Source organism: Chrysoperla carnea, chromosome 5 (genome assembly GCF_905475395.1).
Source record: "Chrysoperla carnea chromosome 5, inChrCarn1.1, whole genome shotgun sequence".
NCBI lineage: Eukaryota > Metazoa > Arthropoda > Insecta > Neuroptera > Chrysopidae > Chrysoperla > Chrysoperla carnea.
The window spans coordinates 53,619,017-53,641,618 of NC_058341.1; the positions used below are offsets into that span (position 1 = coordinate 53,619,017).

Below are 22,602 nucleotides of genomic sequence, written 5' to 3' on the forward strand. Positions count from 1 at the left end.
TTTTTTCACTGCCATTTCTATTCGTTGTCATTTTAACGTGTCCGCACTTAACTAAAATATCTTATGATACCCCCACGTCCTCAAATCTATTAATTACGTCCAGACATTTATTAACAGTCGAAAATGGTTTTTAAAAACGTACTCTTAATGAAACTATTTGATTTTTATATTAATAGTGTTGTAAAAGTTACCATATTTTCCTTCAATTAAATGGGCTGTTTGTAGATATTGGACATATCAAGGGATAGATCATATTAAAAATACAAAATAATTTCGGGCAATTGTTTTTCCACGTTTGAAAAACATATTGACCGAAAATATACTGTTTTTTCGATCAATTATAGTTATTTTTATTGAACTATTTGGGTGAAAATGGCGTTGTTTTTAAAATGTCTCTTTTAAAATGGAATTTACATAAAAATTAAACTGTACATCTTTGTTTCGCTTAAAGAACGAGCGAGACAGAGAGAAAACGTGTTGACATTTATTTTTTTGTTAAAATTTTTTTTTCTACATTAATTTTTTGTTTGTTTTCGTAACGAATCTACTATTTAATTTTAGAAAATAATTGATAGAAGTCTCTACTAAACTTTAGTTTATTCGATCGTCACTTTTCAGCACCAATAGATAGTTGTGTATATTCGATTAATAACAAGTTTAAGAAAAATAATTTTAAACAAAATAGCAATTGATCAAACTATTTTATAATTGAAATAAATCTAATTAGTATTATTTTTTTATGAACTGTTTAATAAGAGTGTAGCAATATGTGTGCACAATGTAATACTAATTATGATCGAATCACCTTAAAATACGTGAAATTTATATAAATTCTTATTTAAAACACATATTTTAAGTTTTGTTTAGTAGATGGTTTTCTATCATTTCCATAAAATCAAATTTTCTTCATTTAAAGGTGAAAATTAAAATTTTCCATCGTCAATCATCTGTTTTTTTAATAATTAACGAATCGTTAAATGTGTGGACACATTGATTTTTCATTTCATCCCCTCAAAAATAACCAAAAACCAAAAAAACTCTTTTTCTTTCTCGAAAACTTTTTCATAAACTGTGTGTGTAACAAAAAAAACTAAAATATTCCCAAAAATAATAAAAAAAACACTAAAAATACAAAAAATGTAAGCGTCTCATTATGGAAAAATATATCTAAAAAAAAAGTTATTTAAGTAGCTGTAATTACTAAATGTTGTTATTTATGAAATGTCCTTAAAACGAAAGTCGTTTGTTCCCCAAATACAAGATAATTTAGACCCTCTGTTTTCTAGGTCAATTTAAATAAAATAATTCAAATGGGTCATTAATTTTCTTAGTGTGGAATAAACGACTTGTGGAAATTGTTAATGATGTTCATGACAGTCAATAAATTGTTATTTATTTTTTTACAAAGTTTATTTTGCTTCGATTTGTGCAAAAAATATACACTGTGGTTATTTTTTTAATTTTAATTAGTGTATAGTTTTTTAATTAGTTAATATAACGTTTAATTAGTTTAATTTATTTATATTATATACAGGAGGGTAATAAGGTATTAAAAATATGCGAAAAATTTAAGAAAGTTATTCTATGAATCCATTTCATTATAGAGATGAAAATAAATTCAATTTTTAGGTATTACAGGGTAGTAAAAGGAAAATAGGTGAAATATATAAAATATCACAGAAGACTGGATTTTTAAATAAATAAAAAAATTTTATCTTTTTAAAATGAAAAACTTTCGAATCTTATTATGCTTTTGACATCTTTATAAAATTTTGAAAAACCTTTTGACATTTATATCAAATTATAAAAATTGCAGCTTAAAATGGATATGGTTAATCGTAAGCCCACTTTAATTGGCTTCTATACAGTTAATAATATTAATGGTCCACATCAATAAAATTCATTCAAGTTCTCAACAAAATACTTTTAGAAAAGAGGTTTGAAATATAGTTTTGAATAATACAAATCGCACGCTCATTTGCTCTATTGAATGGAATGTCTCCCAAAAGACTATCTTCGTTTGATCAACTTGTCTGTCAGTTTATTTTATGCAACCTGGTTTAAAAAATAAACACTTAAATTTTTTTGCATATTTTTGGACTCGCCTCTATGTATATTGAATGTGTAATATTTGTATGCTCTGTCTGTGATTAATTTATTTATAAAAATGAAAATAATGCTGTGTATTGTTTTAAACCAAAGGAATATCAAAAATAATAACAATTCATTGATTGATTTTGAATATTTAACTAAAAAAAAAAAAAAATTTAACAACCATTCAAAAACTTGATAATGGTATGTTTGAATGGTGAATGTTTTGTGGTATTCAGTGACAATAATTACCGTTATGAGAAAAATAAATGTAGGAAAAACTGCTCTGTTTATTATTGTTTTTATTTTTAATTACAGCTTTAACAAAAACAAACAAATATCATCATAAGTTTTCAATTTTTTTCGGTAATAGGTAAGTGTAAATTTTCTAATATTAAAAATAAATTCAGTGAAATTTATATGTAATAATGTCTGATAAAAACAATTAAAGCCCAAAACTTGTGGATTCTATTTACAAAAAAAATACATCGATTGACCTAAAAATTAGGGAAATATGTATCTAATTCCTGTGATCCATTATCTAGAGTTTCTGATCCAGTGTAAAATATCTTTTAGAGTAGATTATATGGCATTTTTATTTTATTTAAGGTCACTTTTAACGTCTGGATCATGACATTTTGAATAAGTAAAAACATAATTTTAAAAAAAACCCGACAAATGTGGTTTTTATCTTGTAGCTCTCTTCGAACTGAACTGATTTTCTTGAAACAGCTAACAACACTCTCTTCGGGACCCAATTTTTAATTAGCCTAAAGAGGATATATTTAACAAAATGTTTAACAGCCCACAGAAATGCTCATCGTAATTTGAATAAAAACACTCGAATAAATTACCTTTAAAAAAATCAAAATCGGTTCATCTGTTTCGGGGCTACAGAGCCTCAGACATACACATAGCGGGCAAACTTATAACACCCCTTTTTTTGCGTCGGGGGTTTAAGTATTTGCATCGTATAAGAATGTGTGTAGTACCTACCTTCGGCACTTGAGGGATAAAGCAATTTTATTCATAGTTTTTGGAAACAACTTTTTATCTAAAAAACGCTACGGACAAACTGTTGCAAAAGTTGATTCTGAAGAATGATATTTTGGCTTGCTGACAAAAATAACTCTGCATATGCACCATGGTACAGGCCAGTGCGCATTAATTATCTAAGAAGAAAAGGGGGGTCAAAATTTTGTTGATCATTTATAGGTCATAATTAGGTTAATTAATACAAAAAACTCTTTTTTTAGTAAGAGAATTTTTTATTATGTCAAAATGTGATATTCAGTCACTATTTTTCAATAAGTTAATTCTGCGAGGTACAGAAAAAAACTTTTCCAAAACGCAGTGCGCATTGACCTCTACATCGAGATGTATATTGAGCGAGGCAAAACCGTTGATCTTCAGACATTGTGTATTAAAGGTGTGTTTTGAGATGACGAAAATTTTTATAGGACCCCAAGGAATATTCAGCCAACTTAACCTAGTCATAAGGAGGCTTTAGGGTCCCAGTGGGGAAAATATGCAGTCCAAATTTTTTCAAATGCTTATTTTGGCTTAAAATTGTCATCTAGTAGGTATTTTTGGTCGCTGATTACGAATCTGATGTCAGATTAACGGATTCTGTCACGTATTTAGAAAATCATATCATTTTTGTCCAAGAATTTCACTTTTTTGGCACTAAAACGGCAAAGTAATTATTTATCGCCCAAACTTTGCTCTAGGAAGTATTTTTGGCCGGTGATTACGGATCATAGAATCCGTGTCCTCGGATATCGGATTCGTAATGAGCGGCCAAAAATACCTTCTAGAACAAAGCTTAGATGATAAGTACTTAGTTTGCGGTTTTTTGTGCCAAAAAAGTACGATTCTTGGCCAAAAATTGCATGATTTTTTGGAATACGTGACAAAACTCGTGAAACCTGACAACGGATTCTTTTTCAACGACCGAAAATACTTACCAGATGACAATTTTAAGCCAAAATAAGACTTTCAAAAGAAAATTGGACTACATATCCCCCTCCCCCTTCGGGGACCTATTCTTCTTATGACTTGGTTAAGTTGAGTCAATGTTTCTTGGGTTCTTATAAACGCATTACAAAAATTATTTTTATTAAAATCGATGCTGTTTCCCCACTAATTTTCGACATATTTTTCCGGCTTATTCATTGAAAGAAAAGACTAATATGCGAAGTAAGTTGTTTATATTTATAATTATGTTATATTGATGCAGTATAAAAAGGTTTTAAAATATACGTGTTAATTTATTTAGAAAAATATAAATATATTACAAAATAATCCAATTATTTCCTTTAATTTATACATTTTCTTTTGCAACATATTTAAAAACATTTTTACTTAACGAACAATTCATCTAAAGGTACTTTATTTGTAATGCCTTTAAGAATCGATAAACACACAGTTTTTATAACTTCAATAATGGCGGGTTTCAATTCATTAAATATCTCTTGCGAGTTGTTTGCTATAAACTTATCCATTTCGGCACCTGTAATATCAATCATTTCACTAAAAAATTTTGAAAATTTAAACGAGATCAATAAAATAAATTACAACGTTTGAATATTCGATGTAGCGGCCGTTTCATTTGTCGTTAATAAAGTATGCGTAGTATTATTTGTGGCGACTGTTTCCTGAGTTTGATTCCCGTTTAAAATTTGTTGCATTTCAATTTCGGATACAATTTGGAAAATTTTTGATTTTGCAATATTTTGATGATATAAAGAAAAATTTTTCACTGTCGCTGCAATACTTATAAAAAATAGATCAAGTGGATCTTGTTGAATGTTTATTGGATCCAGTTTCGATCGTTTATATATTATTGAATTCTCGATATCTTGACTACATAAAACATTTCCCATTTCTTCAATATTGATTTCATATTTTCTCCTTTTGGTATCTTCATTTTCGTCATCAGATCCCTCAATTTTTAAAGGATTTGTAAACAATGCCTCATTTTCTAAATCATTTTCATAAGATTCGTAAACATCATCCGAGGATACATTATCGGTAATTTTAGGCAAAGAGGAAGTTTTGGTATCTTGAAAATGTGGTATGAGAAATTCCATTTGTTCTTCATATTTCCATGCGCGTAATTTTTCACTGCCATTTGAGTTTTTATTATGTCTCTTGTTTCGTATATTTCGTCGGAATGAATCGCGTAGATTTACCCAATTTTTTTTACATGTCATTGCTATAATGGATTTAAATTTTATATTTACGAACTATTTTGGACAAGATTTCTACCGATCTGAAGTAGTATACTGAAAATATTGTCATATGTTAAATTTCAACTCTTATTGGAAACGTTTTCCGCAATAACGAATGTTGGTTTCAGAAAATAACAATGATTTTGTTGCAATTTTCAGTTTACTATGGGACTGTGGTATAAAAACCAAATGATTTTGACTGAGAAGTACTTGACTATTATAAAGGAGGGGTGCGATTTGTTGGAATATAAATACTTAACTGAAAGCATTTCCTTTTGAGTTTTCAGAATTACGGATGCTCATATTCGAGGATAATTGTTTTGTTCGGATTGACAAGTCAGTAACGTCAATACAACGTGCATTTTGCTGCAGATTCAATATCAATCAATATGACTTTGATCTTACTGTGGGTTAATATTATTTCAACAAGAGGCTCGATATTGTAAAAAGTAAGCTTTTTTCTATTCTTGAATCTCTTTGGCGGAACTTGTAATAACCTGGTGATTCTTATTTATTTTTGATTTTATATAAAACCAATGAGATCAATGGCTACCATCTCGTATATATTACTTTGGTTATGCTAATAACCAATTACCCTAAGAAAGTGGGCTTCAAGATATCAATCAAGTTGTCGAACGAAATAATCATACTAGAAAGCACGACATTCTGGCATCCACGATGATAGCAAATAACAAAAAAAAAATGGTTTGAGTTAAGAAAAATATATTGCAACAAACCGCGCCATCTACCTTTTTCTAACGGCCGAGTACTTTCTGATAAAAACACTTGTCCCCATCTTCTATAATAACTTATAATTATGATTTGTCTTACGAGTAGAGTCCAGTTTTTTTGCAATATGTTTCCAAATTATGTCTTTATGTTTATTATCACTGTAGTTACTGTTGGCCACATCATATAGTTCCGGACATTTCCGAACTAATTCAATTAACATTTCCTTATCCATTATCTTTAAAATTTTCTTTGATGGTAAATATTGTTTTGATGGTATAAATTTTTTTTAGAGCACATTTATCATGTAATAGAGTAGTCGTGTCCAGTCGTGCTACTGTCGTATTATGTCGTATCGTTTCGTGTACTGCATACCAAAAGAAGAAAAATTGACCTTATTTTATCATTAATACTAGTATTGTCTGTCTGTTTTGACTAGTTATCAAACACAGTACGCGAACGATAAGAACGGACACGACAAGGGAACGACAAACAAACAGGGAATTTATTTTATTGATCATATATGTAAAAGCTATAACGTATGTGTAGTAAAAATTGCCTAGATAACTTACTTAATCGTTTATCACCATTAAATAAATTCTCAAATTTGAACGTTACATGTTTTACTTTCATTTCGATATTATCGTTAACTAATTTTAAATATTCCTTGGAGTTTTTCGTTTCTGGTTTCAGATCATATTCAACTTCGAAGAAAACATCATCTAAAAAAATTACAAACAATCTTAATTAAACTTTTGTGTTTATGATTTATTAAGAGTAACAAGGGGTTAAGAATCCAAAAAAATTTAAAAACCCATCTCATTTGACGATTAAATGAGTATTTTTGGAAATATCTCCAGAAACGCTTCGAAATATAAGTTTTTCCTACAGGGCTTTAGGCGATACCATAAAAACTGCCCACTCAATCGTTAAATGAACTTGATTTTTTTTTTGTGGCAAAATTACCCTATTTAGTTTCAACAAATTATTTAAATATATTCAGTAGATTTCGTCCAGCGAAGTGAGCGGGTAACTGCTATTTTTGAGCTACATAATTGTACAGTTTCATTCAAATCCATTAAGTAGGTTTTGCGTGAAGGCGTAACAAACACAAAGGCACACGTTCTCATTTATAATATATAGGAATAATGTTCTAGGATATGGCACATAAAAAATTATGTACCCCAACTTTCTGCTGCTTGGTAAATAAGCTCCTGAGTCGATGTGGAGCATTTACGTAAGGTTAACAGGCATATCTCCACTTCCTTTCCCGATTAAAATCAATCAAATCATGTTACCTTTTTTCGCGATTGAAATTTTTCGGATTGAAAAAGTCATAAATTATTTTACGTGCCATGTCCTATAATATAACTAGGATCCACAAAATATAAATACTCAGCTCGTTTCAGATTAGATGGAGCTTAAATTTTGTATTTTTTGGATCAAAATTACCCCATTATACTTCTAAGTTTTATGAAATTCTGAACAGAATATTGTTTTTGATTGTCTCGATTTTCAGAATTACCTTAATTAATGATTTTCTTAATTAATGAAATTGGTTAAAAAATTGTTTATTTTTTTATAACTAATCTGAAAATGTTAAAGACATTATTTAATATTTTTAATTACCTAAATTAATATTAGCTGGTCCATTTCCAGTAATTGGTAAAATTAAAATACGTCCATTTATTTTATAATCACCTTTAACATTTAATTTAGGTACGTTAGCACTTGCTGTTAAACGATATATGGAATCGTTAAATCTGAAATTTTAATATCGTTTAGTTAAATAATTTACCAAGATATCGATAAAATTAATTGATTATTAGTACTTACGTAATTCCTAACGTTTGTAAGTCAACATCAGGAATACCAATAATATCGACATGACTTAATGATAAATTTAAACTTCGACTACCACCCAAAGTTATTTGGTGGATGTGTAGTGGAGACAAAGATGGTAAATTATACTTGGGATCACCTAAAAAAATATCTAATTTTATCGAAATCTTTAACAGTAGTAAATGTTTTGTAATTAGTAGAAAAAATAAAGTTTGAAAATTCATGATAAAATCAAATAATTTTTCAGAAAATAATTTTTTTTTAATAAATCAGAGTCTGGAGCCAAAATTTAGTGGAGGCTCCAAAAATTTTTCGTATATAGTGGAGTATCCTCAAGTAAACTGTACAGCATATGAAAAAGTTTATTCTTGTATTATATTTGCACACTGACAGTCGTTTATTAATTCTAAACATCAAAATACATATCGCGGGAAATGTCGCTTTCCAAACTGTGAAGCATCGACATTCATAATCTATTCTTTATAACCTGTAGTTTTGAAAATGATCTTTCCCCACTGCAATTAGCTACCATTATCGATAAGTAAATACTAAGTGCCATTTCTGTATTACAAAAAATAGATTGCATATTATTTTGCAAAATTATCCGGTAGAGAAAAATTTCATTCGATTCACCCTTTTTCTTGTCGTACTATTTTGCAAAAGTAGCGAGATTAATCAATTAATTATCTAAATTCAAGCCTAAATTATGAGGGTAATAATGTACAAGATTTTTGGCCTTTAATTCCAACTGAGAAGGCTTCAATGTGGTTAATCGACCATTACAACTTGGTGGGGGCCCCGGACGCCATGGCCCCCTTAGCCCCATTCTAAATTTGTCCATGAAGACTGCAGTTCTTCTTGCAAATTTCGATTTAGAAAATCGCACACATTACAATAACTTCCTACAGTGGGAAGTTAAAAATATACAACATTTTTCGTAAACATCACTGTTTATCCGTGAGGAATCAAATTAGGTTTGAAACGTTATGTAGTATGCATGCAGGTATAAAAACTAAATTAATCTTAAAGAGAAAATCATGTAAAATCAGCTGGTATGTTATCGATACGTACTACGTAGACTTCAAACCAAAGTGGCACCGAACAAGAGAGAGTATAGATATGAGTGCACATACATATACTTCATACACTCTCTCTTGCTCGGTGCCACTTACGTTTGAACGAACTCTATATGAAGTATGAAGAACGAAGTATGAATTTCTTTTACATTATTCTTAAAAGAATGTTTAAAATAGTCCAGATTCTCGAAGATTAGCTAAATAGCTAAATAGAATTTTCTTTTATATCTACTTTAGATTACAGAAAAATAGGAAAATTGTAAAAAAAAATTTAACTAAAAATAAAATAATTCGTTCATATTAAAATATTTAATAATTATAAAATATGAATTTTTTTCAAATTTGAGAAAATTTTTAAAATAACTAAAAAGTTATTTAAATTACCTTGCGCTATCCTTGGTATTGCAGCTTTCGCATTATTGTATGCACAACTATTCAAATTTGCATCATCCAACTTGCATGGTTTAATATAATCCGCTTTAAATTTACAAGAAAAAAAAATTATTATATATTTTATTTATATACGTTAATTAAAAAAAAAAAAAAAAACACTTTCTTAACACTTACGTAACTTAGCACAGAAAATTGTTGGAATTCCAATTAAAAAAATTAACAAAAATTTTATAAACATTGTTTTAAAAGTCTAAAAAAAAAAAACACACAGAAACAATAGATAGTAAAAAATAAAAAATAATAAATTATTATCGATATTTATATGAAAATAAATTTCATTGTCTTAGTCATATTAGAAAAAAATCTCTTAATTGCGTGCGATGAAAATTAATTACAATAAAAAGGAAAAAAAAATGCATAAATATAAAAATTTAAATGAAAATTTATGAATTCTTGTTTTAATGTTTAATAATTTAGGTATTAATGTGGAAAATAATTATAATTGTTATTAAGGACGTTCCCAAAAAATCAAGTTTTCTAAGGATCCTCTTTAAATCGTGTGTATGCATTTTTATTAATGCCATTTATAAACAAGTACATTTTTAAATACCCCTTGAGCTGTCTTTATAGATTTGAGCTATTAAAGTTTGCGTTTAAGATTAATTTGGAAAACTAATATTCATTAGTCAAAAGCATGACAAATACTTTCCTATAAAGAAAATTATATAAGCGGCATTAATATTCAAAATCTATGGTATATATCGAAAAATTTTACTCTTAATTTTCGTCGAATTTTCTCAAGCTCTAACATAGAATCCACCGTCCAAATTTGAAACGTAAGTCTCAAACATTTTCATATACTCATTTTTTTGGAACGTCCTTAAGAGGAAATGAAACATTTATTATGTATAGATTTTGAAAATTTAATTTTTAAATAAAAAGTATTATTAAAAACAAGTTTTTTATTAGAAAAAAAGTTTATTAAAAAAAAATTGTGAACAGTAGAGCTCAGGAACGAAACTACAATAGGACAACCAACCGGGTCAGTGCCCTAGAGCCCCCCAACTTGGGAGGCCCCTTTTAAAAACTGTCAATTTTGGCGCACAAGAATATTTTCTGTTGATACTGTAGATTAAATTTAAATTTAGCTTCCCTAGCGATTGTTAAATTAATTACCCCAAACTTCACTTCAATTAATATACGTCAAATATGTATCAAAATCTAAGCACATAAGTAAGTTATTACTCATTTGACTGCGTGGTTATCGAAAACACCAGGAATCAGTAGCATGGAAAAAACAAGGTTCCTCTGCGTCACAAAAAATACACGTTTTTTTTTTTCATTCTAACTGTTATAGCTACAACATTATATGTGAATTACATGCACTGTTATAGTAATATATCTTAGAATGGTTAAAATTTTGCGTTTATTTTGACAGTAGTTTTGAATTGATCAAATTATCATGAGTAGCAAGACTTTTTTCTACAAGTTAGTAAATTTTTGATCGACAAAAAACTGTTATTTTTACTTTGCATTTCCGTTGTATTATTATAACGTGTGGTTTTGAATGAAGCCCTTAAATTTGGTTTTGCCTCGGGACCTCATATCTTCTTTCGGCCCTGGTAGAGCTCCATCGTTTAGCTCATATTTTCCCATCTTTACTCACGTACTTCTTTTTATTGAAATAGTATTAGTAGCCTTTTCATGCTTATGAAAACATGAGATATCTATATAAAAAGCGGAAATGGGCCTTTACCAAAAGACATTTTCTTAATAACATTACTTAACTTATTTCATATACAAACTTTTAACTTTCTCAGTAACTCAGAGGTGTTTGAAGCCTTGAAAAAACAAGAAATTTCAACAAAAATCGGGAAATTGATTGGATAGTTTTCGCACTCAAAAGCCACTTTCTTGTCAATTTACAATTGAGAGTGTTCTTAGTTATATTTGAAGTGCGGGTTTAGGATTCCGTAGGAAATTTTACTTCTTGTAAACAAATAATTTGTACGGAAACAAGTTTGAATCTTGACCTACTATGGACCTACCTTGTAACATAGTTATGTCTTCCCGAATCACAGAAGGCAATATAGACTATATTTTACTGCAAAAAAATAGTATTAACAATGGTTAGAAAAATCCCAAACTTTCCCGCGTAATTTTCATTGAATTAGACGTTTCTTAGAGTAAGCGACTGACCCGCTTCTCACTTGAAATACACCCCTGCAAATGTGAGGAATTTAAAATTACGTATGTATGTTAAAATTCATGAAATAGTTATTGATATTGAATAATATTTCCAATAATTTTCCTAAACAAAGCTGTGTGTGTTTACATCGAAGGTTTATGGTTTGACGAGATTGGTTATTATTATTATTATTGGTAAAGGCTAATTGCAATTATTTCTATTATGTATCAATAATAAATTATTAATTATTAATATAAAGTGTAATTACACCAATGGATATTGTAAATATTTCATGATTATTTATTTTAGTCGGGGAGTTGGTTGGGTATTTATCATTAAACAGGGTTTGTATGTTCTTTTTGCCATGATGTACTATATACTAAATGCACATAGACAGGGGCGCGGCGGCAAGGTATTTAATGCCCCCTCTCAAATTTTTTTGAATGTGGCACCCCTTTCAAATTTTTCGGCAACTGGAAGAATCGATTGAAGCGGCTATTAAAGCGGAGATTTTTTAAAATCAATGAAATCTTTTAATTTCTTCTCTCGGCCATTCATACAAAGCAATTCCATTTTGATAATGTTAAAGCACTAATTGAAAACTTGAGCGAAACTATTTCGATTTTGAGAAATGAATTCACTGGTGTTTGGTCTAAGATAGATGAAGGATGGACATGCCAAGGATATAGATCCTCCAAAAGAAAATCGCATGAGGATAATACCAAAAAAATTAGACAATTTTCCCTACGATTAATAATCACTCTATTCTCCTCGTTCCCTTAATAAAAATTTTGTTTGTAAACAAACCCCTCCCCCATCTCCTCCAATATTTTTTTGAATTTCCTGACCCTGCACATAAAAATAGATAGAGTTATTAAAGAGTTTTAAAACTATCCTTTATTATCTCCACTTACCTAGTCTAAAAAACCGTGGCGAAAAGAACACTAACATAGATGGGTGAATCCTTGACACTACGCTATGTACTAAGAATCTTGGTTCGCTTACAAAGTTATTCCAGACCTTTCTGTTCTGGACTTAATTTCAGTATTTCAAAGTCTGGATCACAAAACAAAAGAAGTTCGAGGTTAGTTCTTATCCATAAAAATTTCTGCTAGACCTTTCACTCCTGAACTTTAGTTTTCCAGATTTAAGCTTTACTTCGACGTAGATTCTACGTAATTTCGTTTGTCGTAATCTATACCTTTTTACTTGCTTTGAGTCTTCTGAGATGTCATTGGAGATTTTTTTCGTACCTTCATTCAATAGACATTTTTTTGAGAACAGATGGCTACTTGTTTTTTAAATTATGAGGAGTACTTATTTGTATAAGGGCGTACAAAGTACGCGTGGGGCTGTATCCATTCACTTAGACTTGCTATTTATCCAGTATTGATTTGCCATATGACTGACTTCTAATAGTCTATTATACTTAAACTTTTGGAGTAATCTGAAAGGATAAATAAAAGAACATTCTGCTCTTAGACTATTTAGTGTTTGTTTATTTCTTGTTCATTAATTAAATGATTTTCTCCCATTAAGAAAAGGAGTGTCACAAGAATGACATCTTTGTGGTTACTTTTTGATTGATTTACCATTTTTTTGCATAGAAAATTGTAGGTACACAAGTGATTCATGAAATTAGATAACTGGTTTGACATTTTTTATTTATGAATAAAATAAATAACACAATAATTATCTTTAATTGTTTATAGCCGTAAGGGTACATGAAAAAGTGCGACAAAATTAACAATTGATTTGAAAAATAATAGTATAAGTGTAAAATTTTGCATAAGCGAACATATAAATTGTATAATTACTACTTATGTCACCAAAATTGTGTGGCGCTGGAGAATAAGTATATTTTTGAGCATACAGACACCAAATGTTGCATCGTGTTACAAAATTTTGGAGATAGTATAAAAATTTTCTGCCCAACTTGGAAAATGAAACAGTGTGTTTTAATAGAAAATTATCAAAAAAAAAAGGAAATAAACTTTTATATATATACTACACGAAGGACTATTTTAATCTATTATGGCTAATACCTCGTTTTGTTGTTCACCAATCAAAAAATAATTTTAAAAAAGTTTGATGGGTACTATCATGTTCTGACATCAAATTGGACCTAGTTTTCCGGGTTGGTTTAGTAGTCAATGTACATCCTAAAAGGTGAGACTTAGAACAACACTTTAATTTAGAAAGTTGATACTCATAAATAAATATATTTGAGTCGGATTGGCATTTAATCGAAAGAAAACACGCTAGGCTATAGATAAATACTTTAGCCAAAAGTTGGCAAGGGCATTAGAGGTCATTCAGAGGTCTGAAATTCTAGTTTGATAGTCATTTAACCTTGATCTTCAAATGATCTTGAATTTACCTGGATTTAAAAGTTATTAATTCAGACGAATGACCTTTATTGTCATTGTAAACTTTTTTCTTAAAATTTTTTCTCTAGCTAGCGTATTTACTTTCGATTAAATGCAATAATGACAAAATTTTCAGTCGCATTTCCTTCGAAACTTAACAATTTCTGAAAAAATGTTTTAAATAAAAAATGTTAGTTTTTTAATGGGGATCAATTTTCTAATTTTAAGTGTTGTTCTATCTCTTATCCTTTAGGATCTAAATTGACTATAAAAGCAACCCAGAGAAATTATTTCTAAAGCAATTTTAACGATTATAATTGTCATGATTCTAGCTTGTATAAACGTATGGGAGATGGCAATGCATTTTTTTTGCCATTAGACTACAATTAAAACATAAAAATTTTGAATTTTGCCTCTACATACAAATTCCTTAATGCTTTCCTTTGTAAAAGCGTATTTTACAGGACTTTGATCCACTTCCAAGGCCCACAAAATCAATAAAAACAATAAGTTTATAAAGAAAAGCGGTTTTCCAAATAAGAATGCTTAAAGTAACAATTGAATTTCAAGCACTGCGATCATACCCTTTACTCTATCGATTTGAATATGTTTTAGGTACTCATATTCTATCTGCCCTGGTTACTTTTATTTTTCGAAAATCCTGTTAATTTTCACAATTTTCATTGTTCACACTTAGGTACTTTTTCATATTCCATTATACCTGGATGTGAACAATAAAAATGGGGAAAATAAACAGGATTTTCGAAAAATAAAAGTAACCAGGGCAGGTAGAATATAAATACCTATAATATAAGTAAATATTTTTTTCCACCAATGAATATTTAAGAGTCTTAAAAAAATTATAGAGTTTCTCGCCAATCAAATAATGATTTCACGCCAATGAAATATATATTTTAGATGTTTTAAACCCTGTTGTAAACATAATTACACTTAATATATTATGTTAATATTAAATATTTAATAATTATCGAACCATGAATTTTGTTGGGAAAAAAACCTTTGTTTTCATGTTCAAGGAATCGGCTGCATTTAATTATAATTATATATTCTTAAAAAGTTAAAATTGAAAATCATGTTGCTAGCTCAACCGATTAAATTATAATAAATTTTCCTTAAATTTTTTAAGTAAATTTTTAAAATAGCCTTTTTTTAGCTAAAATTCCTTTAATATCTATGCCCTATTCAGTGGCGGATTTAGGTCCGATTCCACCCTAAGCGCCGGCTGATATGATGTCTTCTTTGCTCTATGAGTCTTTGCAATGTATTTTTGCTCTTATGTGGAAGTGATTTAAATTTATATCTATCTAATTTTCAAATATTTAAATTGTTGTGAATTGCATTTTATTATTTTAAATATATTTTTCCAACATAAATAATAAATAAATTTTTTTAATTTTCACTTATAATATTAATTTTTTCCTTTTGGTTTTCGTTCGTGCGAATCGTCGTACATCTTCATAATCAATTTCTTGCAATAACTTTTTACCCTTTTTAGACTAGAAAAAGATGTTTCTCTCGAACAATTTGCTGCCGAGATGTTTGAAGAAAAGCTCAGAACAATGTCTAATTTAGGGTTAACATTTGCGTATATTTTGTACAGAGTAGGTATACATTGAATCTTTGAGTTGATAATGTAAGTGAATAGTTAGTAGTTACATTCATTTCTTAATGTCTCTTCTAAATCGTTTGGATACTTATTGAATTGTCAATCTCTCAGAAAAAAATCTTTGATAAACAAAATTTTTTAAGTGAATAATTCTATATTTTGCCAAATTCATGTGTTTCTAAGAACAGATAATAAATAATATTCTTCAAAATTTTCATTTCAAATTATGTAAAATGAGTACATAATTTTTGGTGTTTTATAAATTGAGTACATAATTACTAAAAAAAATACACAAATCTTTGAATAAAAGACCTCGCACAAATTATATGTAATCTGCATTTTGGTCAAACTTTTTCAAATTTTGAGGAATGATAGTTTAAGTCATTCTGAATAAAAGTTCCCATGGTCAAAAGTCATGAAAATGACAAGATTTCAAATAAAAAATTAAATAAATTAAAAATAAAAAAAATTATTGTAATTTAACTGTGAAAAAGCATGTGCGTATAGATGTAGCTGAAATATTGATCTTAACCATTGATATTATTGATCTACGGAACATTTAACACTGCTTATTCTTTGAATTTCGTAACATATTCTTCAAAAAAACAATAATTAAAAAACAACACCCTTACATTAAAAACACACGTATGCATGTAGTTATACATATCTGTATATGTATTTGCCTATGCACACATAGGCATATATGTATTATAAAAATGGGAACATTTCATTAGAATGACTTAAACTATCATTTGCCAAAATTTGAAAAAGTTTGACCGAAATGCAGATTACACCAAATTTGTGAAAGGTTTTTTTTTTTTTTTTTTTTTTTTTTTTTTTTTAAATAAATAATATATATTCATTTTTATTATGCTATTCGTAACAAAACTAATCCAAATAAAATTAGGAATATCAATTGTCCAAAAAATTTTTTACTTTTATTTTTTGCCGCCCCTATGGATGTGATTTTCTTTTTGAAAAAAAAAAAGATTATTTTCCTTAAACAAAAAACATAAAAATAACGATTTATTTAATAATCTTTTTTCTCTAAGAAAATAATGGTTTTATTTGAATTAGTTTATTTCTCTCATTTTTGTTAACACATTCCTACATCTCAAACGCAAGCCCTTGTAAATATTTGGAGTTAAAAAACAAAAACGTATTTTCAAAACAATAATTTTCTTTTTCTTTATTATTATAATCAATTTTTTTTCGTGGAAGTATTCTATTTAATATAAAGTTTCCATTTTATTGCTATACAGAAATTTTCTCAACTGTCAAAAGGAAAAACAAATTATATTTTTGTGTTAAACTGGCTTAAATCAAAATTATTTGTACAATATTTTTTATAATAATCACAATATCAAATAAATGAGCAACTTATTTTACATTAACGTTTATTTTATAAATATTTCATTCGTAGATGCTTTATCAAAGAATCGTTGTATAATCAAGTCAGCCACAGCCCGTACAGTATCGCTTATACTTGGTGCGAGTTCTTTAATAACTTCAACAAAGTTTTGATTTAATACTTTATTTGTTTCTTTGCTAATATCTGAATTACCAAATAAGTTCGACAACTCTACATATCCTTTCTTTACGACAAAATCAACTTTTTGTGTTTTGCAATCCATGTATTCGGTACCTCTTTTATCGATGAATGCACATTTTAAATTTACGTTAAATATTGCATCGTCTGTCAAATATAGAAGAAAAAATTTACATTAGTTTTTGTTTTTAGGCAATTTGTACTACATTTATGAAAGTATATCTTTAGACTGTCACAAAATTAAAAATTTGGTGTCAAAGTTTAGATTCATTTTCTGCCTTATCATGACAAAACCCTCAATTTTCTAAAACGTAATTGTAATATACCATAATTAGGCCCATGTGCAGGAATTATTCAAGGGAGGGGTTCGATTTCGCCATGTTAGGTCATAAAGTCAATAAAAACAAGAAATCTTTTTTTCGAGTAAGAGGACATTTAATTAGGTCAAATGTGATGTTCAGTCACTATTTTTCAATGAGTTAATTCTGCGAGGTACAGAAAGAAACTTTTTAAAAACTCTGTATGCATCGACCTCTACACCGCAATGTATATTGAGCGAGGACTAAACCGTTTAGCCGATCTTTAGATATTGTCGATTTAAGGTATGTTTTGAAACGGCGAAAAGTTGAAAAGTTGCGTTCGTTCGTCTCAGGCAAAACTGCCAGAACGCGAAGCATTTAATAGACATTCGGATGTCACGGGAATCATCGTGTAAAATTGAATATTCTAGTTCAAAAAGTTGAGCAAGAGCTTCCATTAAAATTTTTCATTTTATAGAGAAAGATGCAAGCTAAATTTGATAAAGTATTGCGATGATTCAAAATTCGATATATAATCTTCAACTGAATCAGTCTGTATATTCGAGCGTTGAGTCTGTTATGATGCGAATCTTGGCTTCCGCACATTCATCGCAGATTCGCTTATGGTTTTGAAAATTTTCTGAACTTTTCTTCATTGCTTCTACTTCTTTGAATCAAAATATGATTCAGCTAGTTCGATAACCTTGCCAAGATCCAGGTTTTCTGTTTGGAATAGTCGACTCAAATAATGTACCGAGCTAAAAAAATGCATGGATATTTGATTCGCCAGTGAATATACGTCTCGTTAATGGGTGCATTTACAGGACTTTATTGTTAGTTCAAATTTTATGCGAAAACATTCTCAATGGGAGGCGTTTTGACCCCCAAAACCATTCCCTTGCGCACGGACCTGACCACATTGAAATAGATATTAGACGCGTTAAAGTCGGAGTTTTTGTATTAAATAATTGATAAGAATTTTGCAAGGTGATAATGCCTTAAGATAAGAAAAGATTTTGAAAAAATAAACTAACTCACCGGTTTCAAGATACATTGGACCCTCTCCTTTAATTGGTACAACCAAAATTCTTCCACCTACAGTGTAATCGCCTTGTAAAATAATTTTTGGAAGATGAACAGTGAAATTAAAATCTCCTTCTTCAAACTTCATACTAGAAAAAAAATAGTTTGATTTTTAAAAACAGCAAATCTTAAAGTGAACTATTTTTTCAACACTAGCGTTTATCCGATGCTTCGCCACAGAAGTATACCGAGAAATATGGGCTTTTTTTAAGATAGTGCTATCGATCTTGATCGGTAATGGTAGGGGAAACGAAGGTAAAACGGCACACTTAAACAAAAATCAAGTTTTCAAAAAAATTCATTCTTTCATTGAAGAAACCTTAAAATGGATTTTTTTATCTATATTATTATATTATTCAGACTCAAATAAAATCAAAGAATGTGAAGATATTGAGTGATTTACAATCGTCTCGTTTTGATCCATATCGACCATATCGAGGTAAAATGGACCACACTTCCAGGCAAAATGGAACTGCTATATATCCAATGAATTAGTTAAGGAAAAAGCATCAAAATTAAAGAAATATATATAGAAAAATAAACAAAAATCGACGAAAGTTGCTAAGTCGAGCTTTTTTGCTTGTGAATATTGTAACTTTCATCATCATTAGTATCGATGAAAGCGAGCGGGAAAATTTACAATAAGCTCATACAGGGCGAATTATGTCTCGCATTTATTCTTCACTTGCGCAAAGTTTGAGAGGACAGCAAGATCAATTGAAAATTTGCGGTAATGCCGATGATTAATTTTTGTTGTACTTAATTAACACTTGTTGGAACCAGGAGAAATTATTTGGTCACAGACAAAAATCATTATAAAAAACATTATGAAAGTAAATTTATTTTTTTTACATCAAAGCACTAAAAAAATTCATTTACCTCCTATGAATTACAACTTTGGGTACGCTAACCGAACGCAGAAGCTCAATAGCTAACATGTTAGTCTAAGAAACGAAAAGATGACACAACTTGTTTAGAAGTTATAAGTCTGACCCGTTCTGCTGAGACCGTTTTCACTCCCTTCCCCCTATATACTATTAGACCAAAAGTACTCTTTATCAAAAATACAAAATGTAGCACTAATTTCTCGACCAAAATATTTTTCAAACTAAGGACATATTCCATACAAATTAAAGTAAAACAAACTATGAAGAAAAGGATCTTTGAGACTTTTGATTATAACTGACTTTTTAATTGCAAGTTTTGAAAAGTTTGCCACCAACAAATTCTATGTAAAAATTACGACAAACGTACCTGAAATCTTTAAGTCTGGCTTGCCTCAAACCAGATACATTCATATTTTTAACATGTAATTTAAGATGTGCTGATTCAATATCAGCTGTTAATCCTACGAATGGATCTAATAGTGGAATTCCAAATGCGGGAACACCCTCAACAATTTGTGGAATTGCTCCATTTGCACTGTTTATAACACAATCTTTTACATTTGGATCCTCTACATGACATTTTTGTATATAAGACGCTAATAATTCAACAAAAAAAAAGTTTTATTAGTAGTAAATATGCGTCCCAACAATGGATCCAAGAAATTTTTTGGAGAGGGGAATATTAATTTTTCGTGAAACTGTATCACTGAAACACTAGACCCTTCGAGTTAAAAAATATATAATCTGCTTGTAAATTCCCACTTATTCCCAAAAATATTTAACAGTTTTCGTACTATTAAGTCCCAAAAAAGAAATTAGTTGCTATAACTTTAATCAAAATATATTATAATGTTTCAAGAAAAAAATAACTGGATAAATTTCCTGCTGTATTATTGGAAACTTTTCATATTATTTCATTTTAGTGGGGGTAAATCTACCGAATTTTGATAATCAATTCGGAAAATTTTGGGAGAAGGCAAATTTTTTTTAAATTGGTTTCTTTCGTTATAAAATACAGAGAAAAGGAGTTTTCCGGTTTTCCGCACGACCTTCTACTACTAACATTCCGCACGACCTTCTACACGCGGTTTTGGGACAATTTGTCTTTACCCTGTTTTCTTTTATGAGGTTTTCTTGAATATCTCTGCTTCTATTGATCGGATTGAGGCAAATAAAAAAAAAGAATTGTTGCTATGAATTTGTACATCGACCTTGCCTGTCAATTGTTGTCAATGATACAATCTTAGACTTTTTCGAGTTTTTTTGCATATTTGTTTGTAATGTTTAGGCTCATAATCAGGTTTTGAAAAAAAAAACCGTTGGCACTATCCGAAAGTAGTACGAACTGTTGAAATTTGCATAAATATCGTTTTTCTCAAAATTGAGGTTATGTATCGGGTTAAAATTTACCAAACTTTTTTATGGTCATAAGTTACATTTTTTTCCAGAATTTCAGCTCAATTCCTTCATTTTTCGAAAAGTCATTAAGAAGTTAAAATATGAGGTTACTAATGGTTAAATATACGGTTTCCTTGAGATTTTTAGGTTATCTTGCTATGTTCAGGGTTCGATAGCAGACAAGGTCGATGCAGAAATTCATAACAACAATTATTTTTTTTGTTCGCATTCAATAGAAGATCAATAGAAGTAGATATTCAAGAAAATGTCACCAAAGAAAACAATGTACAGATAAATTGTCCTAAGGCGTGCAGAAGGTCGTGCAAAACGTTCCGGGAAACTCCTTTTCCCTGTTTTTTACAACGAAAGAAACCTATTTAAAAAAAAAATTAGCCTTATCCTAAAATTTTCCGAATTGATTAACAAAATTCGATAGATTTAACCGACTAATTAAAATATTGAATATAACTTTTGTTAATATTTAAATTAAGGAAAAAAAAGTCGTTAATTTAATTTTTCTCATTAGCTATACAAAATTTATTAATTCATTTTCAGATTTATAAATATTAATCGAAATATTCTAAAAATTAATGATTAACGAAGGCTCATCTCATCGGATCGATTAAATGATTTTAAATATTAAACGATCTTCACTTTTCGATAGCTCATAATTAATTAGCATGGAAAGAAACTAACAATTATAAAATAAGAACAATGTTTAACATCGTCGTAGAATTTTCATTCCAATACACTGATTTATTAGAATTATCACTTACGTAAATCCATTGCGTAAGTACAATAACACAAACTTGCAACAATTAAAAATTTAAATACAGTCATATTGATCACTTTTGAGAGGGATGATTTTAATAACTTGACTTTTTTAATTAATCTGACTTTTAATTTTGTAAAATTGCTTCCTTTTTATACAAAAAATAGTTTTACATCATTGAGTAAAAAAATAGGGAAAAAATTATTGTTTTTGAAATAGGTGAATAATTAATTAAATATATCGCATGCGCTTAAAAGTTTTATAAATCAATCATTGCGTAGAACAAGTAAAATCTTGTGTAAATCGTCGCACAACCTCTACATACATAAAGCCCTCATCAAATGGATTTTGGATGAAAGTCAGAAAAATTTCAAGATTTTTTTTAAATTTCCGTTAACTTCAAAGAAAGAAATTAGAGCATGGAAAATTATGATATTTTCGACAGGACAAAACACAACACGTGTGGTGACGAATATTCCCGATTATACCGATATTCAAATTTGTAATACACGATTGCGAATCTTTTGTTATAAAGTATTTCAAAATTTGAACACCTCAAATAGTAAGGTAAGTTGAGCAGTTAAGATCACCGTCAATTAAGGCAAGTTTTCCCCAAAACTAAAAGGGATGTTGGAATTGATGAAAAACTTTTAAAGTCATAGCCTGCTCAACTAGGTCCGGTCTACCCTACTATTACCAAATCGGATAAATCTCTGCACAAAATTTCAAACAAAACTATCGTTTGTATATGTGTAAATAAAAAAGGAGTTTTCTAATTTAGAGATCTCTGTTTTAGGTGACTCGATGTACTAGTATTACCTGTATATAGATGTAAAAATTAACATTTCTTTAATTATTCTTTACTTAAAAACAACAAAAACCATTTAAATACTTTATCTGTTTTTTATCAATTCATAAAGATTTGCTTCTATAGGTTTTCAATTCATGGAAAAAATTTTGTACACAGTGATTACGTATATTGAAATATTCGCTAATTGCAGAAGAATAGTTTATTAAGAATAGTTTAATAGAGAAGTTGCATTCATTTTTTTTTGCCACAAATTCA

The 22,602-nt window shown here is 29.0% G+C and overlaps 3 protein-coding genes across 3 annotated transcripts; all 3 read right to left on the bottom strand.

Moving 5' to 3' along the window:
- Positions 1-4,366: 4,366 nt before the first annotated feature.
- On the bottom strand, positions 4,367-9,646 carry LOC123300652 (protein takeout-like). The gene is made up of 6 exons (XM_044883258.1): positions 9,539-9,646; positions 9,356-9,448; positions 7,890-8,034; positions 7,683-7,816; positions 6,626-6,775; positions 4,367-4,603 (listed from the first exon to the last, which is right to left on the bottom strand). The coding sequence occupies exons 1-6, from the start codon at positions 9,600-9,602 to the stop codon at positions 4,452-4,454; spliced, it is 738 nt and encodes a 245-aa protein (XP_044739193.1). The 5' UTR covers positions 9,603-9,646; the 3' UTR covers positions 4,367-4,451.
- Positions 4,632-6,435, bottom strand: LOC123300651. Its single transcript, XM_044883257.1, has 2 exons — positions 6,156-6,435; positions 4,632-5,308 (listed from the first exon to the last, which is right to left on the bottom strand). Exons 1-2 carry the CDS (start codon positions 6,286-6,288, stop codon positions 4,665-4,667), a joined length of 777 nt encoding a protein of 258 aa, XP_044739192.1. The 5' UTR covers positions 6,289-6,435; the 3' UTR covers positions 4,632-4,664.
- Positions 9,647-16,892: 7,246 nt separating the features above from the next.
- On the bottom strand, positions 16,893-21,660 carry LOC123300520 (putative beta-carotene-binding protein). The gene is made up of 4 exons (XM_044883104.1): positions 21,541-21,660; positions 19,734-19,962; positions 18,435-18,568; positions 16,893-17,244 (listed from the first exon to the last, which is right to left on the bottom strand). Exons 1-4 carry the CDS (start codon positions 21,602-21,604, stop codon positions 16,946-16,948), a joined length of 726 nt encoding a protein of 241 aa, XP_044739039.1. The 5' UTR covers positions 21,605-21,660; the 3' UTR covers positions 16,893-16,945.
- Positions 21,661-22,602: the final 942 nt, after the last annotated feature.